The 21,960-nt window shown below is 38.6% G+C and overlaps 1 protein-coding gene across 3 annotated transcripts in view; it reads right to left on the bottom strand.

Moving 5' to 3' along the window:
- Nucleotides 1-21,390, bottom strand: part of LRBA (LPS responsive beige-like anchor protein) — a 395,253-nt gene extending 373,863 nt beyond the window's left edge. For 2 of the 3 annotated variants that reach the window (XM_035325421.1, XM_035325419.1), the window contains exon 1: nucleotides 21,138-21,365. In XM_035325421.1, coding sequence (XP_035181312.1) covers nucleotides 21,138-21,365 — 228 coding nt within the window. Of the gene's footprint in view, nucleotides 1-21,137 lie in introns of all 3 variants that reach the window. The other variant, XM_035325418.1, reaches the window with a different exon arrangement.
- Nucleotides 21,391-21,960: the final 570 nt, after the last annotated feature.

Genomic DNA, 21,960 nt, shown 5'->3' with positions numbered 1-21,960 from the left:
GATGTAAAAAAAAAAAAAAAGAAAAAGAAAAAGGAATGACATATGAGAGCGACTAAATACAATGAAATACAACAAACACAATTACAGACTTTCATCCCAGTGAAAACAGTATAGTGAGAAAAATAAACCTAAAATCAATGCTGGAGTCTGAAGAGGAGAAAGCAAGACTGCTTTTCTGGAACTATCTTCTGACTACAGCTCTCCCTGGTTTCACCTTCTGTGTACGCTGGTACTTAGAACCCCTAGCCTCAATTCAGCTTTTCCACACACGTTCCCACCACAGAAAGTTCCTTTGTATAGGCTTGTTTACTCAGCATGAAGGTTAGAAAAGTATTTGTCCCCTTTTCTTCCTGAAATCATTTTTCCCAGTACAATTCATACACATATATTATCACCTCAATACAGATGATTCACCATTTTTTTTGTCAAGGTGCATTCCTCAAGCACCTTAATATCTTGTCTTTAATGATGGCCTGCTACTGCTTTCAACATTCACTGGTTTGTTTCTGACTTGGTCAAAGCTATAGAGATTTGAAATAATAATAATAAAGCCTGTAAGACACCCAAAAGAAACATCGATCACCACACAGAAGCAAAAAAAAAAAAAAAAAAAAAAAAATTTTGCAGAGGCCTATAATCTCTGCTAATACTTAGCAGGTATTTTCTTTATAACTGATGTCTTCACATAACCAATTATAATAGCGGTGCTAGTCACTTCAATCCAGTTTTCATACAACCAACTCTTGTTTTCATACCTATCAATAACTCCTTCCTCGGGAGTACAGCTACGTCACTTGTGTTCTCTTCCAGACGTCCCCCAAAAGACCATTCAAGTTATTGCTCTCAAAATAAAAATGGTCTGAAAACAAATGTAAATTAACATGGTTGGCTCTACTGTGCTGCAGCCCAGTTCAAGTGTTTTTGTATCCTTACTTCAGACATAAGATGACATTTTGCTCTTATCTTTTCCTCTTAATTTGCTATTTTTCCCTATCTTCCCTCTGAAATTACACAGTTTACTATTGAAACACGGCTCTGGAGCTTCTAATACTGAGACTAGCTCAAAGAAAGTTACCCTCCTGCCTTAGTTCATAACTGCTTGACATTTGTCTTGAGCCCTGCTGTTCTGTGTTACTAGTTATAGACTGCTGGCATAAGGTACGGGGAAGAAATAAACAACCCAAACTAATGGAAGTCCTATAGAAAGGCATCACTTACCAGAACACACCAATGGGGATTACTAGCAGAGTATGTTTTCTATAAAGGAAACTTTCATGTAGCTGTATGAGAAAATCGGGAAGATGTACAGCAGCAGCAAAAGGATAAAAGTCTAAATAGGCAAAGAGTAAGTGGGTATTTAGTTTTGTTTGTTTGTTTGTTTTTAACATTTTTTAAAAAAAATGAATTGGTAAAGTATAAACTAGCATCAGATCAATCTTCCCAATGATAGGGTATCAGGACTGTCTTTATAGCACGTATTGAAATAATGAAGTAATAGGTATTCTGTGTATTAATTCAAGATGTTGACCACTGTTGTTTTTATGTTTTGTTTTCTCCTTTTAGAAAGACAGCAATACCAAACATTGCATTCTTAGTTGTAAATCAGAATTACACAGATGTGCTGCTACACAGAAACAAGACTGATGAGCACCATCTCATGGGCACTTGAGGTAACAGATTCCAAACAGGAAAAAGGTCTGTGTTAAGTCTCCAGTATATCGATCTTAAAAACACACTGAAATTGAATGACAAAAGCATAATCTCAAGCTTTCACATGCTTAGATGTGAAAATATGGCACAAGCTAAAGACTACTCTAAAAATCAGTTACTGCAAATACATCTGGGAGGAACCTCATCATATCCACTGGAACTTTAGAAATATTTTGGCACTTTAAGCATCTATAAGCACAATCACATACATATAATTACCCTCATCCTAAAGAATCCACTGTCTTATGGCTGCTAAAATGAGTCTTAAAAAAAAAAAAAACAAAAAAAAAAAAAACTGTCATTTATCCTTTTAAGTCAATAGTTGAAAAAAATCATTTTAAAAGCTTGATGGTGTACTGGTAGGTTTGCTTTTGTTTTCCATTTTCCTCTCTCTCAACTTTACAGTAGTCAATGAGCTTTTAACAGATTGTTTACGTCCATTCTTGCAGATCCTTGCAAGCTAAAACATTAGAAATAGTTATGGGCCATGTTACTTCAAGTACTTGACATTCGACAACACAGTTCCTCTGTGACCTGAAATTTTACCCAGTAATACTAATACCTCAGAGGGAAGATCCCTATTCACTTGTCCACTAGTTCAGGTTACAGAGAGACTCTCCTGTTGTAGCACCTAACATCTTGATCTTTCTTCAGTTAATGGAAAAGTTTAAAACTGCAAACTTGCATTTACTAAATACTATGATAAGTAAAATAAAGCATTACAGAGAGAGAACAATAAAAAGTTAAAAATACAGTACTACCACAAAAATGAAGATACAGTAATCTCTGGTTTAAGAGCATTAAATGGAAGAGCAATCACTCTAGATTACCACAGTATTTCTGTCTTAGAAACAAAGAAAAGGTTGGTTTGTGTGTGTTTCTTTTTGAGACATCTGTCCAAAGATAATTCGTTCCCACAGAAAAATTTCCTCAGCTCTTTTAAGAAACATGTACTTCTATACATTGCAAAATTAGCTCAATTTCATATGGCATTTTAAATGCACTTCTTGATCAAGGTAATATCAATAGCCACGTTCTCTCAATGTCTATAGATATATGTAATTGTATGCAAGCTTCTTATTTTTTATTGCTGGATGCCACTGACACAAAAAAAAGGTGGGGGGATACTATTAATCAGTATTTTAAGCATTGCAGCAGAAACGAAGTTAGAGGGACTGTGGATTCTGCTATTATATAAAGCTGCTCCAGGCAAAGCTTTCCCTAGGAAAACTAGCTTATTAATTCTAGAGCAACATGAGTTTTGGAAAGACATGATGCACAGTTACATCCCTCCCTGCCTTGAACACTGGGAAAGCAATTAATTAAAACACTGTGGTGTGCACCTGGAGGAAAAGGCTGCAGCCCTCCAACCAGACACTGCATTGTGTCACTTGCTTACACCACCTTAGCAATCATTCCACAGCAGCTGAGGGTCAAAGCAGATCTAATATTTCAGATGCAGATCAGACTGACTGTGTAATCCTTCTGAGTAAACCCTGCAATGTTTCCTTGGCTTCCTCCCAAAACTCACTACAGTGATCTCCATGCACCGGTTCTCAGCACTGAAGTGCAGCCAGCTCCCACTCACAACATATTAGCAAGTCAGTCAGTCTGTATCCTCTGAAATTGATACGAGGGAAGGCACTGTGTTATAAATTCCTGTTACCCTCTTTGTCTTGTCATATGAATCTCTGTGAAGCTATCAGGATCAAAACTGGTGCCCTTCCCTGACTTTGCTTTGATGGGGACGAGTGTATAAACTCTCCATCAGCTGAAATATTTCTCCTAGTTTTCTTAGTAGCCAAGACTATCCACCCACCCATAAAAATCCACCTCAAAAGAAACTACATTTGGTCACCAACCCCGCCTATCAACAGCGGTTTCCTGCCTGGCAGCAAGCGTCTCGGCTTCATCCCAACATCTCACATAAAAGGTTAACACCGGGGCAATGCATATTTCGTACAAAGCAGAACAATTATCGCACCCTAGACACTCCACAAGATCTTTCTGACCCCATCAGATCTGTAGCACCTCAAATATCACACCACCCAGGCTTCCAGATTTCCCTAACAAAGATGAGAGCACCGTGTTAAAGCCAAACACAAAGCAGAGCTCCATTCAACACATACAGTCAATTTTAACATCTTGTGTTGGACTTTCAGTAGAGCACTAAACTTTCTTCCCTTTGTGAGCAAAGTTTGTGCATCATTTTTCAGTGTTCCACATAATCCTAAAAGCCCAACTAAAAATACACTCCCTTTAAAAAGCATGTCACTACTAGGCTGAGCTACGCTCTGTAAAACTCAGAGATTACTCACGTTAGTACAGCATTTCCAACAACTTCAGATCTCCAGCAGAACACCTCATAAGAAATACTTGGCTATTTTTAAGTATTTACAGTGTTAAACTTACTATCACTTGAACCTGACTGACTGCTGGCTTATTGACAACTCCTCCAAGCTGTCCCCCTTTCACTTGGTGAGGTTTTCCTATTTCCACTTATCAGTCTGTAGTCTAACTGCATAAAATACTAGCTGGCCTTATGATATTATGCAGTAGGTCACATTCATGTATTGGCCTCATAATTTGTACTTGACAATCTTTTAAAGAAAGCTTTTATTGGAAAATGTAAATTTGTAAGCGCTATTCAAAGATCAGCCTTTCAGCATCTGAATTTTAGGAAGAATGTTGCTCTTCTCTCAAATATTTGCACCTATTATTTTTATACATTTTTTTTTATGATTGTATGTAGGACCACAAATAAATAAATAACGAAAGTGAGTAAATAATAAGATGTACACAGCATAGATGAAAGGAACAGGAAACCTGGCAAATACTGAGGAAAAAGTATCTAGGCTAGGAAATAGATGGTAAAGGTATATAGCTATACAGGTTTACACTGCAGCCATCTCTAACCAAATTGTGGGCTTTTACTAGCAAGATGAAATTAAATTAAAAGATTTTTATTAAAAAAAAAAAAAGGCTGCAAACATCCTACATACATTTTTCATCTTGAATTTGTAAATTTTGAATATAAGTATTTTCAAGCATTAATTGGTATGACTGATGCGCACTAAATACATACAGATGGCTTTTTTACACTGCACTGCAGGCTTAATTCAGATTGGTCTCTCAATGTAAACTTCCCCATTGTGTCTTCCAGACTGAGTTAATAGAAAAACCTAAAGTAAACCTCTCATGCCCTCCTGCTGGCATTACAGGTGAGCACACATTTCATATTATTGAACACTTCACTTTTTCTAGCTAAAAAATGAAGTAATACAAATATAGGTTTTGGCAAAACCATCATATTTCAGCTCCACCAACCACTAAGTTAAAAACTGCAAGTATTTGAGTAAATGAAGGCAGCTTCATGTCTTGAGAGGCAGCTTCATGTCATGAAGGCAGCTTCATGTCATGTCTTGAGAATCCAATCATAAGATTAAGTTTATAAAACCAAAGTGTTCTGCAATACCCTTAAGATGTTTGGAAGGTAAGGTCTCTTCTGCCTAGCCAAGTCTCAATTTCCCTTCTGAAATTTAACTGACTTTTTCCTATCTACTGTTTAAGACTGAATTATGCAGTATGAGCAAAGCAGATTAACATTTTATCCACAGTAAGCCCTCTTCAAGGGAATAACTTTCCGAGGAGGCACGAGTGCCTCATGAATTACTACTTTAGCCGTACAAGATTAGCATTTTTTTTATACATTGCAATCCCTACTTGAATGTATTTGTATCATGAAATTAGTGTTAAACTTACTTTCAGTTTGTTTTTTAATACAATGTTGAAAACATGAAAAAAAACATTCAGTTACCAAAGACTAATATCAATAATACTGGCAAAAGATACAGTAACAGTGGGTACAAGACAAAATGCAAAATGTTAAAGAAAAAAAATCTGCACGTGATTTTCTCAACAATTATTATATGTGAATAAAATCTGTTCTTGTAAATTCTTAAGAAGTATGGAAGGGTTGCCTCCTTTTGTTTATTACTGCACTCTGTCTTACAAAGCACTGAGCACAGAATACAATTCTTGCTTAAGAAACTGTTCTTATTTCAAGATGAACCTAAAACTTCTTTCATCTTTGTTGTCATTCATCCGATTTATTTTATGTGCAATGCTGTCTTTGACAACACTTTTACCTTAACCCAGCTGGTCAGTCATACATCTGGAATATGAAAGGCTGCTATGATGCAAATATGGACATTATTAATCATAATTTAAAAAGTATTCCAATATAAGAATTTTAACTCTACTTTCCTTCCTTTGTGCAAATTCTGATACAACAGACAGGACAGGAATTTGTGAAACATGTTTATGTTCAGTACAACCAAATCCTAATGAAGTGTTAAAGGAAATGATCAGAAATCAAAGTAAAAATTACAGATACAAGAAATACAAATTCCACGCATTGGTAAACATACTGAAGTATAAAGCTACAGTCAGTTGTACTCTGACAAAATACGGTCAGTTAAATTTTGTCACCTTTGTACAAATCCATTTATGGACAAGCCAAAAAACAGAACAGCTCCTTCAGCATCTAGAATAAAGGCAGCCTGTTCCAGGAAAAAAATAAAATGAATAAAAAAATATTCGACCACAACACTGAAAAAATAATTCTAGGGATGATTCTATTCCAGTGATTTCAATTTAAAGGGTTTTTGGTTTTGTGTTTTGTTTTGCAAAAGGTATGCAAAAGAGAAATCAAAATCCCTTTAAACATAATTGCCAATCTACTCCATTATTCAAATGCAGGTATCTTGCTAAATGTCACCACTTTTCAAACTCACAAGGTCATATTAAGCAAGGCTTTTTGTTTGTTTTAAACATTTCCCATTAAGACAAGTAACTAGAATTCAGGGCCTGTTTTTTTTAAACAGTCCTCATGCCACCTTTGGATGGCTGCTGGCAAATGTCTGAACCTAATTTAGCTTCCTAGCTCTGGAGACTGGTACGACTCTTGGTGCCACTGCAGTAAAGAAAGATCATCGCAGCTGTTCTTCCCCCTGTAGGTGGGCACTCGAAGTAGAGAGACAATGCTACAGCAAAAAACTCTTGAAGCAGCACAGTCCTCTGCTAAGCAGAAAGTACACATGAAACCAGCAGTAACAACATTCACTCAGAGAAAACTTACCCATGGCAACCATTTCTCCACTGCCATGGATAGCTCTGCTCTGACCCAAAGAGGAAAACAGCGGGATACAGAAAATAAAGCAGTCTATAGAACAAAAAACTCTCCATGGAAAATTCTTCAATTCCTAAAATATTAGATACTTGTTTGCCAAGCAACCATTTTTAATTCAACTGTGCACATCCTCAGCATTTATTACACTCTTTCAACTGCATTACATATGGTATTACAGATGGTGCTAAGTGATTCCAGGTAATCAGAAGAATGCTCTCATGAGATAATAACATTTTAGAAGTGGAAAAAAAAATAGATGTATTTTTCTTATTATGTTCTATTTCTCACTGTGTTTAAACAAAACTAATTTCAGATTTTCAGAGCAGCAATGTGTTTGGAATCCAAAAATATCTGAATGAAATCATTCAGAAAAAAAAAAAAAACACAATGCTTCACAAGACTATCATAAATAAACTGGGATATGCATCCATTTAAGGGAGAATTTTAAAGAGCTTGGTAGGGAGACAGGAGTAACTTTCTGTGCTCATGCCTCCTATTACTGCAAAAACTAAAAAACAGTTTTCATTCACACACTGCATAAGAATGTTGCAGTTATGAAATCATCTAAATTTACGTATTTTGACATTTAACATGCATTTAGTCCATGAATCGTCATACTAGCATTAATTCTTTACATCAAATCCACATAAGATTTTCATAAATTTAAGATCATCATCCTAGGGGACAAGAGTTTTTGCTTCCCCCCTCCCCCTCAAATATACAAGCACTGTTCTGGTAAATAGTTAAAGGAGATTTACAAATTTGGAGTGGATAGCACACAAGCTCTTGTTGCTAGCCTCAAATGGTTGCTGGCAGTAGCCGTGGCTTATCACCATCTGCAGTGATAGCAGTGACAACAGCTGCACCACAGCAAAGCAAGCCAGACACTTCAAATTATAACACATCTGTTCTTCCTTGGAAATCATCTTTCCCACTTGGAGTCTGCTGCACAAAACCAGGACCTTTATACATTTGTCTGTATGCCCAGCCTCAGGTAACATATACACACTCCAAAAGCCTTCTGGTGAAAATAATTACACATTTCCTTCCTCAAATTTGTAGACCTGTGCTTAAAATGTTTATTTCCATCTTGAGATCATCCTCTATGCAAAGTTCCTTCAGTACATAATTGCACAGAATTAGCAAATAATCAGAAAAGCAACTCTCAGTGCCATTTTTAAGACATAACAAATAGGACCACCTCAGTATTTTCAACATGATTTTTTCAGATTCTCTTTGTATTGAAAAGGATTACTGTTATGTCTATTGCTACATGTTATTCTTCATGCTTGATTTCCTGAAATAAAGGAAACATTGTATATTCATTCAACTACTACTACTTGGATTCAAGCAAGCACCACATTGAAGTTGTAGTATAAACTCACTTTGAGGTTTTAGGATACCAGCTTCAGAGTCTTCTGTGCAGCTGCTGTGTTGTGCAGACATCAAGATAAACGTAGCCCGTTTCCTGCCTTTATAGAGAAGCCACTTGCTATACACCCTCCTGGGCACTAAGAACAGCTTTTTTGTTCATTTCCTCTTTCGTAACTAAGTATTATATAACATAGCGGTTGACAATTAGGTATCAACATGTAAAGATGCTACAACTTTCTCATTATTCACTCCAATTAGAAAAAGTCAAATCGGGGGAGAAAAATTTTTTCTACATAACACAGAAGTTTGTCATCTTCCCCAAAAAATTACAGAAAAAAAAGCTCCTCAGCCCAGAGTCTTTCAGAAGGGCTTAAGTGTTCACGAACTTCCTGCAGTAAGAACTGCTGTTACGAGACAGGTCCCAACCACATCAAATGCAAAATCAGCCTCATGTTCGACCGTTATAGTTGAAGTTATAGAACAATACCACCCATGCTAAAGCTTTAAAATCTGAAATCTCAGTTCAGGTCTTAGTTCATTGCTGATTCAACTCTCTATATATACTTTTCCCAAGAGCTTAAATCACAGTTGTAACAGTTTGCGAATATCTATATATATTCGCACACACATATACACAAATACACACAATCACATCTAGTTCATTACATCCCTCGAAAACTAAATACAGTATCAGTGAAAGTTCTACTACTTACATGCATCAGTTCACAGGGGAAAGAAAATGGACATCAGCTTTCCAAATGTTTCTGCTTGTTTATTCATGAAGTAGTAAAAACTTTTAAAGTTCAAGGATTTTGCAATGTAGTTTCAGTATTTGTTGGTGATAGATATTATGGACAAATTATACAAAAATGTGAACTGAGAGAGAACTTGTCATTGAGTTCTACTGCCATTAGAACCAAGGAACAATTGTGAATCGTCTCCTGATGGATGCACACAGAAAGCACAGCCCAGGAAGAAGGCATCTTCCATCAGCAGTAACTGTTGCAGGCAGCTGCCTTGGGGGACTTTTAGTTTATAACACATATGGAGTGCTGTGGAATCCAGAATTATCACTAGTTTCATTTCTACCAATTCCCTGCAGTCATCTACATGAATGCTTCCAAAGCAAACATCTCCTGAAGAGTATTATCATTTTTTTTCCACTCCCTTGCTACTCTATGCAACCCTATAATCTTGTAGAAAAATCCGGACTTTCATTCCTCTTCCTGGAAAACTTAAATTTAACCAAATGTGCCTCATCAGTCATGACTGCCTACTTGGTGCAAGTAGAACCTGATTCAATCTGCAGAAACTTCATCACATCCGATGGATGAAAAGGGAAGAGCACAGCTTGACTCTTAGAGGCCCTTCTACATGCACAGAATTAGCAAATAAAATAACAGATTGCTCCTTGCTTTTATAGCATTCATATTTGCTATAGAAATCATTCAAGCAAAATACATGGACGTATCCCAAAGAGTATGCTACAACTTCATTATACAAAAGGTAGCAACTGTATAAATACCTTGCTTGTTCACAGCATCAGAACGTGGAACCATACCACACAGACATCACACAAAACAAAGGACTTGCCTGAAGACAAAACCATGCCTGAGTAATTAATATTCCATTAATATAATGGCCATACATAAGTTCATTCCTGTGTTTTTTTTGACATCACCATTCATTCAACCACAGATAATCAACTCCCACGCTGAGCTAACAACTCCTCACAACCAAGCTATTCACTTTTTTAAAAGGAAACTATCTTGGCCTTCAAAACTGTTGATCAAGGTTGAGGTTTGGTCATTTAATATGGGAAGCTACATGAACTCACTGACTGAGAGACCTTTTACTCTGCTTTGATCCCATTGTTACAGCGATCAATAGCTGTTTCAGGGATCTATATGTGCTTTCAAGCAGTTTTTCCAGCACGAGCAGGGTGGTCACAAGCAACCAAACCCATTTAGAGGTATCCTTGATATACAAAACTATACACAGCTGAGAAACAAATCTCTAGAGATGCAGTTAGAATTCCAGGAAATGCTGAAGCTCTTAGAAGTTGTGAAATTGAGAAACATGAATTTAAATAAGCTGCTCATCTCCCTCTACATATACACCCACCTTGAACAGGAAATGGAAGCATCAAGATCGCTTCTAATACAGTTCTACTGAAGTTGAAAGCACTGCCAACAAGGGCACACAGTAAGTGTATCCCATACCCATCAATACAACGTTCTTTGCTGTATATGAATCTAGTCTTTGCAGACGAAGTGTTAGAAACACCCCTCTACAGGTCACTTAAAGCACCGTGGCTATGCACTTTTGACACAAGAACTTGAATCTCTTCCTGCTGACAGGATTCAGAGGAGCTTTCATTTCCTGCACAGGTAAGACTTCACTACGCCAGCAAAATCCCCAGAGCACGATATACATTTCACTTTCAGAGATATACTCAGAAAGGACACGAGTTCTTACTGTCAGGTCTCAGATGAGTCACGGAGTAAGCATCTCCCCAAGAGGCACTACCACTGCCAATCAGCTCATCCACAGGAACAGCAGCACACTGGTATTCACAGCTCCCCAGCCCAATACAGAACCCAGTAAATGCTCGGGACTCACTTTTGTGACCCGGGATGAAAGCAGCTGATGCCAGGCCATGGAAACAAGGCAGAAAACACAGAAAGGATAAAGCAGTGTCTTGTTACAAGGGTAAACTGTAAATTATCAAGTACGGCACAATGTTGGTACCCTACTTTGGGTGAAGAAGTGGGCAAGGAAACAAGCCAGTAGTTCCTCATGGGCATTCACTGTTTGCATAAAGATGGGAAGCTGCTGGGACAACCTCTGTGCCTGAGCAAGTGGTGTCTGAGAACCCCTTTCACAGCACTTTACTGTTGAGATGGCTACCTCCTTGCAGTTGAGTTTAAAGCAATGGAATCTGAAGTGCTAAGAACAGCACAGCTTCCAAAGATGACATTCTGAAGTAGAGTACTAAGCCTACAGTTCAGATCAAAATACCATTCCCAGCACCTCAGTACTCCCTCATTCTATAACACCAGCAATATATTAATCATACATAGCTTCCATCTCATGTTAGCTACTTCAAAACACATTCTAGAAATGCAGTCACAGTTGCTCAGTTTCAAACTCCGTACCAGATACTTAAAAGTCAGGTATTATAACACTGAAGTTATACACTGGAACCAAATCAGACTTGAACTAAGATAGTATTTGAAGAACAAAAAGAAAAGCTTTTAAGTTCTTTTTCAGCCAAGTTCACAACCACAACTACAGACAAATCACATGCTTAGTTTCAACAAAAACATTAGCAGGAGACAGATGCTGACTGCACTGATAGTTTCCACTTGTTTATTTAACAGTCATGCACCATTACCGGCATTAGTCACTTGATTCCTATTCTCCCCGCCCCCAATTGCATTGTTTTAAGGCTTATCAACAATTCTATGTCATTGACTTGTGTTCTTTTTAAGATTATATCTATGATTCTGCCTAAGGAACTTTTTTTAGTGTGTGTGTTTGTGGGTGGGGTTTTTTTGGTTTTGACTGTGTGTGTGTTTGTTTTTTAAACCACTACTTGCTTCTAGGGTCCTCCTGAATCTATAATCCTGTAAAACACAATCGTTCTTTGGAACACAGTTTTAATCCTAGCAAGTGCATTCTGCTTAACTTAAAGACTTCTCTAATAACGGATGACTAAAATACAGAATTTACAGGAGCAGCAATGGAGTTCACCTTCTACCAAACAGCCCACCCACAACCCCATACCAATCATATCTGGGAAAGCAACCAGTGCAATTGCCACCCAAACCTGCACATTGCCTGACAAATAAACCAATTAGTGAGAGGTTTATCAAGCAAACATTCATCATCCTGGACCCTATAATTACATATTTCTCAATCAACTGTGAGATACTATTGGTTCTCTTGCTGTTCACTCTGTAAGTGAAAGCGCTCTCAAGCTGCAGCGTCCATCTTACCTGCTTCTTACTGGTGCTTCCGTACCTTTCCGGCATTCCCAGAAGAGAGAATAATTAAGTTAAAGGTCACTCTGTGCATTGCTGCAGTTACAGTTTTATAGGACTAGTCCAGTATAAAACCAGAAATTCGGAAGGTCTAAGTGAGGCAAACAGAACAGACTTGATTTAATCCATTTCTCTTGACTTCCGTCAAACCCACAGAGAACAGCTGCTGATTGCACAGAGGAGAAATGGGGGGGACAACACACATTCCATGGAGCAGATGAATCTTAAGTCGTGACTCTGGTTTTCATTTTCAATTGCAAAGGAAAGCTAACCCGGTAACTCTTTAAGTGTTGTTTTTTGCAGTTGAATCAACATAAAAGATTTTTGCCTAAGCAAATCACATCCAGCCTAACAGGCATGCCAAAAATAATCAGAGTGATCTGAATTTTCTGTATAACACACATGCAGTTTTACAGCTAAATGTATGTAACAAGAACACCACCAGAACCACTCCTATGCAGGCAGTTACAAAGAGACTTGCAGTTTAAGCTTGCAGAGCATTTTACAGAAGGCAACAGAGCACACCCTATTCCCACTAGCTATTCTCATTTAAGTATCATCTCAAGGCAGCTATTAATGAGAAAATCATGCCTGGGACGTAGCTGTTCCCAGCTCTCCAGTTAGTGCTAGAGGAATACAGTGCAACAGAAGGCATTAGGTTTTCTTCTCCACAAATTAGTTTCTATTTAGAAACTATTGATGCCTACTTGTAAAGCTTTGGAATCTAAAGCACTGTAGAAATGCAAGCTCTTCATAAATTACATCGACCTTCCAGCATCATCACAAGGACTGCCGTGTCTTAAGGAAAAGGTACAATTGCAACTGCTCATGCAGCATCATTATTAATTTGATTACAGCAGTTGTGGAAGGATGGATCTTGATTGCTATCTGCTCTAAATATGGAGCACTGAAAACTGGAAACAGCAGTCTCCACTGGCCACACATGGTATTAAAAAAGCAGGTGGCAATAGTACCCTGTTTTACACAAATTAGAGCCCTCAGCTTCCTGGCAAATGGCCAGAGCTCCCAGATGGACAAAGTCTGAAGGTTTTCCCAGAGGAGAAAAAAAAAAAAAAAAAAAAGAAAAAGAAAAAAGATGACCAAACTAGTTTTTGAGCAGGCAATAACATGCTTTAGCATGACACTAAGTCTAACAGAAAAATCCAGAATTGTATAAAGCAGAAGCATAACCTAAATTAGGACATTAGTAATTAGGTCAAGCTAATACCAAAAACCCATCATGCAAAATATTATGAAGAGGCTAGCAAAGGCCTCTAGGGGCTGGAGAAGAGGTTTGAATGGCAGAAAGTTAGCTAACTGTAATTAGTGATTATGAACAAGAACTTTCTTCCAGATTGACCCACTTAAAATAAATAGAATTCTTTAAAAAGATATGCATAAATTTAACACACGCAAGACTGAATTTGACAGAAAAGACACTTTAGAGTTTTATACACAGAAGCGCTGAAGGTGGCAAAAAGCTATTTCACATCTAATGACTAAACCATAGAGCTTATTTAATCTGTGCAATAAATTAAAGCTACCTCCTTAAGGCTCACAGAGAACTTCATGACTCCATAAAGCCAGAAGTTACAAGTACTTGAAGTTACTAAGTTGTCTAGTTAAAAAAATGTCCAAACACCGTGTCAAGCAGGATACTGTTCAGAATGACCGCAGTTTCCCCAATAGGTGGTAAAACAAATACAGACAGTGAATGAAACCACAGGGAACGCTCATTTTTGTCTTTCATCAGACTTGCAATCTAAACACAAAAACACACATGCTGATTTTCAGAAGAGTGTATTCTCAGGAAGCTTAGGCATCTGAACACACATTTGACTAACCCAAAGTCACTCAGTACCAAACACCTCACCAAAACAGCGCAGACTTAAAGAAGAATTAAGCAACTTCCTCATCCCTGATTTTCTTCAGCCCACAACATTAGTCCAAAACAGCCACATCATAAAACTACTCCTTACCCACACTCCTTTTGAACCTGTACGTTCAGTTCGTTCTTCTAATCTCTTTCAACGAACATGAATAATTACCTATTTTTATCTCTCTCTGCATTGTCCAACCTTTGTACCAACCTTGACATGCCATCCACCTATTTCCCTGATGCTTTTGACTAATTTCATTCTATTCCCTAATCCGCAAATACTGTTCCTGAGCCAGTCCATATGGCCACTACTTTGCCGTGCTATCTGCACTACTAGGTCACACAAGGGTCCACCCAGCCCAGCTTCTCTGACAGAGGTGATACAAAATACTACTTAGAGAGAGCAAAGCAGCCACAACAAATAACCAACTTTCTCTTCTTTGTTAAAAGATATCAGCTACAGAAAACTGCCACTGAACTGATGTATCCCTCCTGAAGAGGAATTTGAAAGTATGCTATGAACTCATTTTAAACAGGCTTACTTGTGAAACGGACTGATAATTAAAAACTGTCTTCACCCAATATTGCATTATTAAGACATGATATATGTAAACAACTGGTTCTGCTTTGCCATTTTAGCTTTATCTTAGGTTCATACAGAGCCTATTGATGGCAGTACAGGATGCTACGTGCTTATGCACAAGCCTGTGCATGCAGTGCACAGGCTTTCACAGACATGAAATTTCAGGTTGGTCATGAGAAGCTGTAAGCATTAGGCAGTTAAAGAAAAAACAAGGAAAGCAAACATTTTCCTACCTGGCCTTCTGTCCTCAATATTTTGACCTCTTACAGGGTGTTTTAAGCTGCAGTCACAGAGTTGATACCACAGCCAAAGTACAAATCAGTTCTTCTTCAAAGTTTAGACAATTTTTTTCTAAACTCCATAGCTTCAGCATGGAGACACAGCATATCCGGACTGCCATTACCATCTCACTCACTACATTCCATGCATTTCTCGATTGACCACAAAAGTTCCCTGAATTCCCACCCTTATTATGCAGGGTGATATTTCCACTAACTACAAAGTGATTTCCAAGTTGCATCAATACCTAACACACACACACAAAAGAACTGACATCACATCAGTAGTAAGTATACCCATAACTATTCAGAATGTATTTCAATAAGATGGAAGTCTGTAATCCTTACTTTAAGCAAAGGACAGGTGACTCTCATTGCTTAACAATCTTGAGCTAGGTAAAGCCTGGTGAAAGACATCTCTTGGCCTTATTTACTCAGGTAAAGTAACCAAAATTATCCTTTTGTTACTGGATCCCCAAATTAGGTGTGTTCAAAAGCATGAAGATGACCTGGAATTAAGTAGTCTAAATTCATTCACCAAACTGGGCACTAGCCTCCCACTGTGAAAGGGAATTAAGTTTGCACTTGATGGACTTTGTAAAAAGAACATTGAGACAAATTTGGAAACTAATATTACAGACCTTTGGTGGAATTCCACTGATTTACAAAAAAAAAAAAAAAATCACATAAAGCTATACATGACTACTAAGACAGCTGACTGTCCATTTTATTTTTTATTTTTTTTAAATCACAAGCTTGACCTAGCTAAATCCACAGCCTTACCTTATCATCTATACTGTAACTGGACAGAAGTGACTCAACTAGGATAACTGTAGCCAGAGGTGCACTCCCTAGGAAGCCAAAGAAGACTGCATGTATTAAGAAACGTACAATATTTAGTGCTGCTCTAGGAACTCTGGTTACTCTTGCTTGTCATCAATGTGGTTAAGTTTAGAGAGCAAATAAACCCTAACACTTATTAAAATACATGCCAAGGTAGGCAAAACAATGGGCTGTTATGGAAACATTCACGACTCATTTTTGACTACTGTAATACATTCAGTTCTATCAGCATTAGCTTCAGGGATTTTCTACAAGAAAAATACATGCAAGAAGAGTCTTGCTGACCAAAGATGAATAAAGGAAATTTTTAGTTCACAAAATCTGTTATATTAAGTGTTTCAGAAGCACTCATATCAGATTAGAAACCTGCTGTGTCAGCAAGTGATACCATTAGCTTTCAGGTAAACAGAGACTATAGTGCAGAAAACAGCAATGGAGAAATGACAAAGAATAGTAGAAAGCACATCAGCAGAAGGCAAATAAGAGTTAGTCCTGACATCCATCTCATTTGTTCTATAAAGCAAGCCAACTGGGCTGTGGAATAAGTTACCTTTAAAAAGAAAAATGGAAAATAACCAGTAAGAATTTTAAAAACCTTCAAGGTGAATTTTGTTTGTGGTTTTAGTCAAGTCTGGCAGAATGAAAGAGGTGACAAAATGAAGTTTATAAAGTAATTTTTGTCTTTGCTCCTCAGATCCAGTTAGTTTTAAATCACCTTTGTAGGAAAGAATAAAAAAAGAATCTCATTTGTACGTTCTCACTGGGAGAAACTTGGTAAGGACCTCCTAATCCGTGAATGGAATCAGAAGCATCAGCACACGCTCCTCACTGAGAAGAGGGACAAAACGTGAAAAGTAACAGCCTTTGCAACACAGACTGAGGAGGAAGAAAAAGAAACATCAAATAACCAAATCTATATTATAGATAATAGAACAATTAGAAGCACTAGAGCTTATTTAAGAGACAGACTTAGTCCAAGGTTTGACATTTCCTTAAAGAAGAGCAGAAAGCCTGGAATAGCTGATGTCCCTAGACACTAGTCAGCTTGAGACCTGAGCAAATTCTGGCATGAACTCCCCAAACTGAATTGCACCAACACCCCAGAGAAAGACAATAGTTGTACAGTCGTCTGCTTGAAGCATAGCAGAATTTTGCCAGAATATTTCCTCCTGCAAGCTCAGAACAGTTAACCCCTGTGCACCCAGCATTCAATACAAACAGAACACTTGTCAGTCAGTCTCACCTACTGAAAGACAAGGGTATGCAGTGACCTAAGTTTTATATATAACTAGAAACTTGCAATAACTTGGAAACAACATAACATCAACACATGACACAAGACAAGCCTGCTGAGAATGGAGCCGACCAGAAACTCCATCCAGAATTTTGACCTGGAAAAGATTTTGAAGGGCCTCCTGTATTACCAGCGCAGGTTGTACAGCCTGGAGAACAGACATAGAAAAGAATTCTCTGGACTTGAAAACCTCAGATCCTAAAAGCCTTCTCTGATACCAGTACCAATAAATAGTATTATAATAAAGTTTTACCAATTGCTGAATTATTTCTACTATTCTTTCTGAAAAATTCTTCAGTAGAAGGAGGGGTCAACTTTTATTTCTGTTTTACTACAAAAAACACATAGGTGTTTTAAGTTTGTTATAGATCTCTGTGTAAATCAATTCTTTTTTCGTTCTATCATCTTCTCCTTCCAGGAGGCTTTTTGTAATAAGATAAGGAGGAGCAAATGAAAAAGAATAAGAACCATGGTCAATTAAAAACATAATGCAAAAGGAACAGGCAATATACACCCATATTTTAGCCTATTGCATACCAGAAAGATAATAGATTAATGCTTGAACAAGAATGCATTTCCAAACTATGTCATAGAAAAATAAGCTTCCTTAAGCTCAGCATTTTTCCTCCTCAGTTTGAAAAATTGCTGAAATACACAAAGCCATATCTAAGGTGGACTGGAAAACTAGGTTCTCAGAGGACACTGACCAAAACAGACCTGATAAGTTTCAAGAGTAGCATGTCCAAAGACAATAAAATGAAGCTACTAGTTTTTTGATGTATGGTAACCATAAGCTCACTAAGCATTCTGTTATACTGCTGGACAGAGGAAGTGTAATAACTGACTCTCAGCTCCAAGATCCAACACTGATAGACAGAACAAGTTATTTACTCAAGTAATTGGCACAATGGGAGGTTACATTTCTTTAACAGGCAGCAAGTCAATCATTGTGCACTTTGAATTCTTGACCTTTTGGGTCTTTTACATAAAAAGCATGACAATTTTCTTAATCCTTAAGATGAGGAACACCAAAGCAGCACCTTGGGTTTGTCTGGATTGTCCATCAAAAACAAAAGAATTCACCATAACCTGCATGTGCTCAGCAAACTTGAAGAACAGAATCAAGAGCAGCATTAAAAAAAAAAAAAATAGGTCAGCTAACCGTATTGTGAAAAAGAAACACTTCATAGCAAAACCACCCTGCAAGGTAAAAAAGTTAAGCATGCAGTCACACCTTTCTAGAGATTTGCCCAGCCCTTCCTTCAGTCTGGTAGAAGACATCTTGCTTTAAAGATCAAAAAATCCCCCAAATACTGTATATCACCTCCTTTCAATGTACAAGAAGGAAGCTAGCTGCTAACACCGCTGAGCTAGTGCAGTTATGAGTCACTGAACTGAATGAAACTCAATAGCAGGGGATATTTTGCGCTTAACCCCATTAACAATGGCAAAACATAGCATGATTTTCATACTCCCCTGAACCTGCATACACAAGAGTAAATTCACTTCAAAAGCTACAGGGAAACAGGTTGTCATTAAAGCCATAGCCAAGAATCACTGCTTCACAGAAGAAATGACTCTTTTGTGCATATGTACACCAAAAAGCGCACCATTACCAACCAACACCTCACATGCCTCAGTTTCTGATCAGTCTGATTTTGGAGGTACTAATTGACAAAACAAAGAGGTCACAGCTAACAACTGAACAGAAGCACAACTCAATGCCAGACTGTAGAGAGGCACTGATGTTTCAGATTTTCATCTACTATGCTACGTTCATATCCAAAAAAGCCAAAACGTCAGCTCAAAAGTTTTTTTCCTACATAAATAAAGCAATAACTCTAGAAAATAAATGGTTTTCCATAACAAAATCTCTGAGTTTTTTGGCTCGTTTGATTTTTTGGCATTCCAGTTATAAAAATTCTCTCTCTCTCCACATAAGTCACCAGCAGTTAATCCGTTTTCTGAGTCTCAGAAAAATCAAGGGACCTACTTTTTCTGATACTACCTAATATATATATATATATATATATATATATATTGCATTCTTACATAATGCCGGTAAAGCACCCTTACTACCAAATTATTAGTTGCTTTATGACAGGTATCAACTGAGCAGCTTTGCTGTAATAATAAAAAGTGGTGCAGAGGCTTGAAATTTAGCCTCCCACATCACTGGCAGGTGTGCTGGAATGGGTGGAGAATCTTCTCGGAGGTCAGGCATGTCATGTCATTTTGATATCAAGTGAAAAAGACTTCATCTCAAGAACCTCCAGAGCCAGAAACTCTCCCTAGCTTCTAAATGGGATAAGAAGATCCATAAGAATCAAGTCTACAAGTCAAATTCTCCAGTCCTCTTAAATCTACAATCAAGGATTCTCTGAACTTTAGTTTCTCTCTTGTCCAAAAGAGAGTAGAAAAAGAATCCCAGAATCAACAAGCTTTTACATTTACTGTTTTGCTGAACCTCTTTCCACTGCTGTGAAAAGTACATTTCCAGTATACCCTCTCAAAAGAGCATGCTAGAAAAAGTAAAATTGAACACGCTCATGAAAAAGTTCTCCTCGCCCCTACACATGCCCTAAATGATAAACTATTTGCAGAGTTTCCTTTTAAACCTCCAATTCACATATCTGAGCACTGGGTTTTGTTAAAAACAAAATTGTCTTGTCAAGTGCACTCTAAGCAGCTTCAATCACCTGCTCTTATATGAGGCATCCATATAATGTCTACCCTCCTTCATTTTTGCTAGTACTACAATTCCACTGCGTTTCGACTTTCAGCGAAACGATTTATATGATTATATTTTGTTACTATGTAAATAATTTTTAAAAAACACACTTATCATAATCCAAGAAGATAACATTAAAAAACAGAAAATGGTGTACATGTAAGTATTAAGTGACCACTAAAACCTATATGTAAGTTACAGAAAACTGCTAAAAAAAGTATTCTTTAAAAAATTAACAGAAAATCAAACTTCATTTAAAAAACAATGTGCCTTTTGCATCAACTTTCCTTCTACCACACTTCGCGCTATTACGTGGTCTCACTTCCTGGTTTGTCAGAAGCCATGCTATTTTAAAGTCAAAGGTGCTCACTAAAAACAAGAAGGAGGAACAATGATCATTTTTAAGAGATTTTTTTTGAGACTTCTGGTAACAGCAGAGTGTCTTTGTAAACATAAAGACGGTTTCTCCTAATGTTTGGTGTCCTTCAGTAAGCAATCTTTAACAAGTAGCCTAATAGTTTTAAATGCAGCCCAAGGACTTTAACAGCATATATTACGTTTGTAGCTCAGATGTAAGTAGGTAGTATCCTCAATTTTTAGTGAGATCTGAAGTATTAAAGACATTTCTACTGTATTAAAAAATAGTATCAAATTATCTAATCATTAAAAAAGAGGGCACTGAAATCAAGCTCTACTCTTCCCAATAAACAAAGTCCGTAAAGCATGTAAACAAATTGCTTCCTGCCCCACTTCCCTGTGGGCAGAATATCCAAGTTCAAAGCAAACAGAAAACAAAAAGGGACATCAACAGCTTCATCATGGGAAACGTTGTTTAGGCTGAAAACGTGTTCTGATGACAGTTGGAGTTACTACATCAACATTTAACTTTCTTGTTGAGTATACCTGTTGAATGTTTAAACATCACAATACACTTACCAATTTTAGCTAGAGCAACAATTTCTCTGAGGCAAATTAAGCCTGATGTTAAAGTTACTTGAAGTTTAAATGGGTATATAGAGGGTCGTATGCTGTATCTTCAGCTTTTGTAATTCATAAGTGAAAAGAACCCAGTTGAAATGTAGTAAGGTGAAAGCATAAACATGCAGACGGACATTTAAGGACAGAAAAGTCACGTCAAAAAAGCATGGGATTCTTCTGCACACGTGTGCTGTTCTTTTCTGTCACAGTTGAAACAGCAATCGACTTACCAGATTAAACGTAGTGTCGACTATGTCCCTGTTGGACACCTCGCCGACTTCCACGAGTCCTGTCAGCACAGCAAATTTCATCCTGATGCCTCGGATGGGGACTCCTGGATTCAGAGGCTGCAGCACACTTCCCCCTTCAGCGGCATTTCCTTCTTTCCCCGCTCCTCCTCCTCCTCCTCCACCACCATCACCTGTTGGCTGCACAACTTGTTTGTCTCCGCTCGCCATGGCTCGCTCGCTCCTGAAAGGGCTCGAAACGCCGGTGGCGGCTCCGGGAAGAAGGCAGGAGGGCAGGGGACCCGCAGCCTGCTCCTTCCCCTCGGCTCCGGGGGAGGGACGGGAGGCAGGGTGAAGGACGCGCCCGGCTCTCCCCTCAGCAGGAGGCGTCTGTCAGCGGCCGGCTGCCCCGCGGCAGGTACCGAGGGCCCTGCAGGACGAGCCGAGTTATTCGAGCCCAGTTATTCTCCCCGACACCTCCCGCCCCGCCGCGCCGTGACAGCCGCACTCACCGAGCCAGCGATGAGGGCTCTCCCCCTACCTTTTATTTATTTTTATTTTATATTTTATTTCCCGGCGCGAACACGCCCCCCCCCCGCCCGCCCGCCCGCCCGCCGCGCCCTCTCCTCTCAGCCGCCGCCCGGGGCAGGTGCAGCCGCCCCCCGCCCGCACTCACCGAGGGCGGCTGGGGCTGCTCCGACGCCCTGCTCCGGCTCCGCAGAGAAGCGGCTGAGGCTCTCCCGGGCAGCGGCGGCTCGCTCGGCCTGTCAGCGGAGAGCCGCCCCGCCGCCGCTGGCTCCCCGCCGGGCGCCCCGCCTCGCCTCGC

The sequence above is a fragment of the Oxyura jamaicensis genome, chromosome 4 (assembly GCF_011077185.1).
Source record: "Oxyura jamaicensis isolate SHBP4307 breed ruddy duck chromosome 4, BPBGC_Ojam_1.0, whole genome shotgun sequence".
NCBI lineage: Eukaryota > Metazoa > Chordata > Aves > Anseriformes > Anatidae > Oxyura > Oxyura jamaicensis.
The sequence above is the reverse complement of the archived record's forward strand: the minus strand, read 5'-3'. Positions and strand labels throughout refer to the sequence as shown.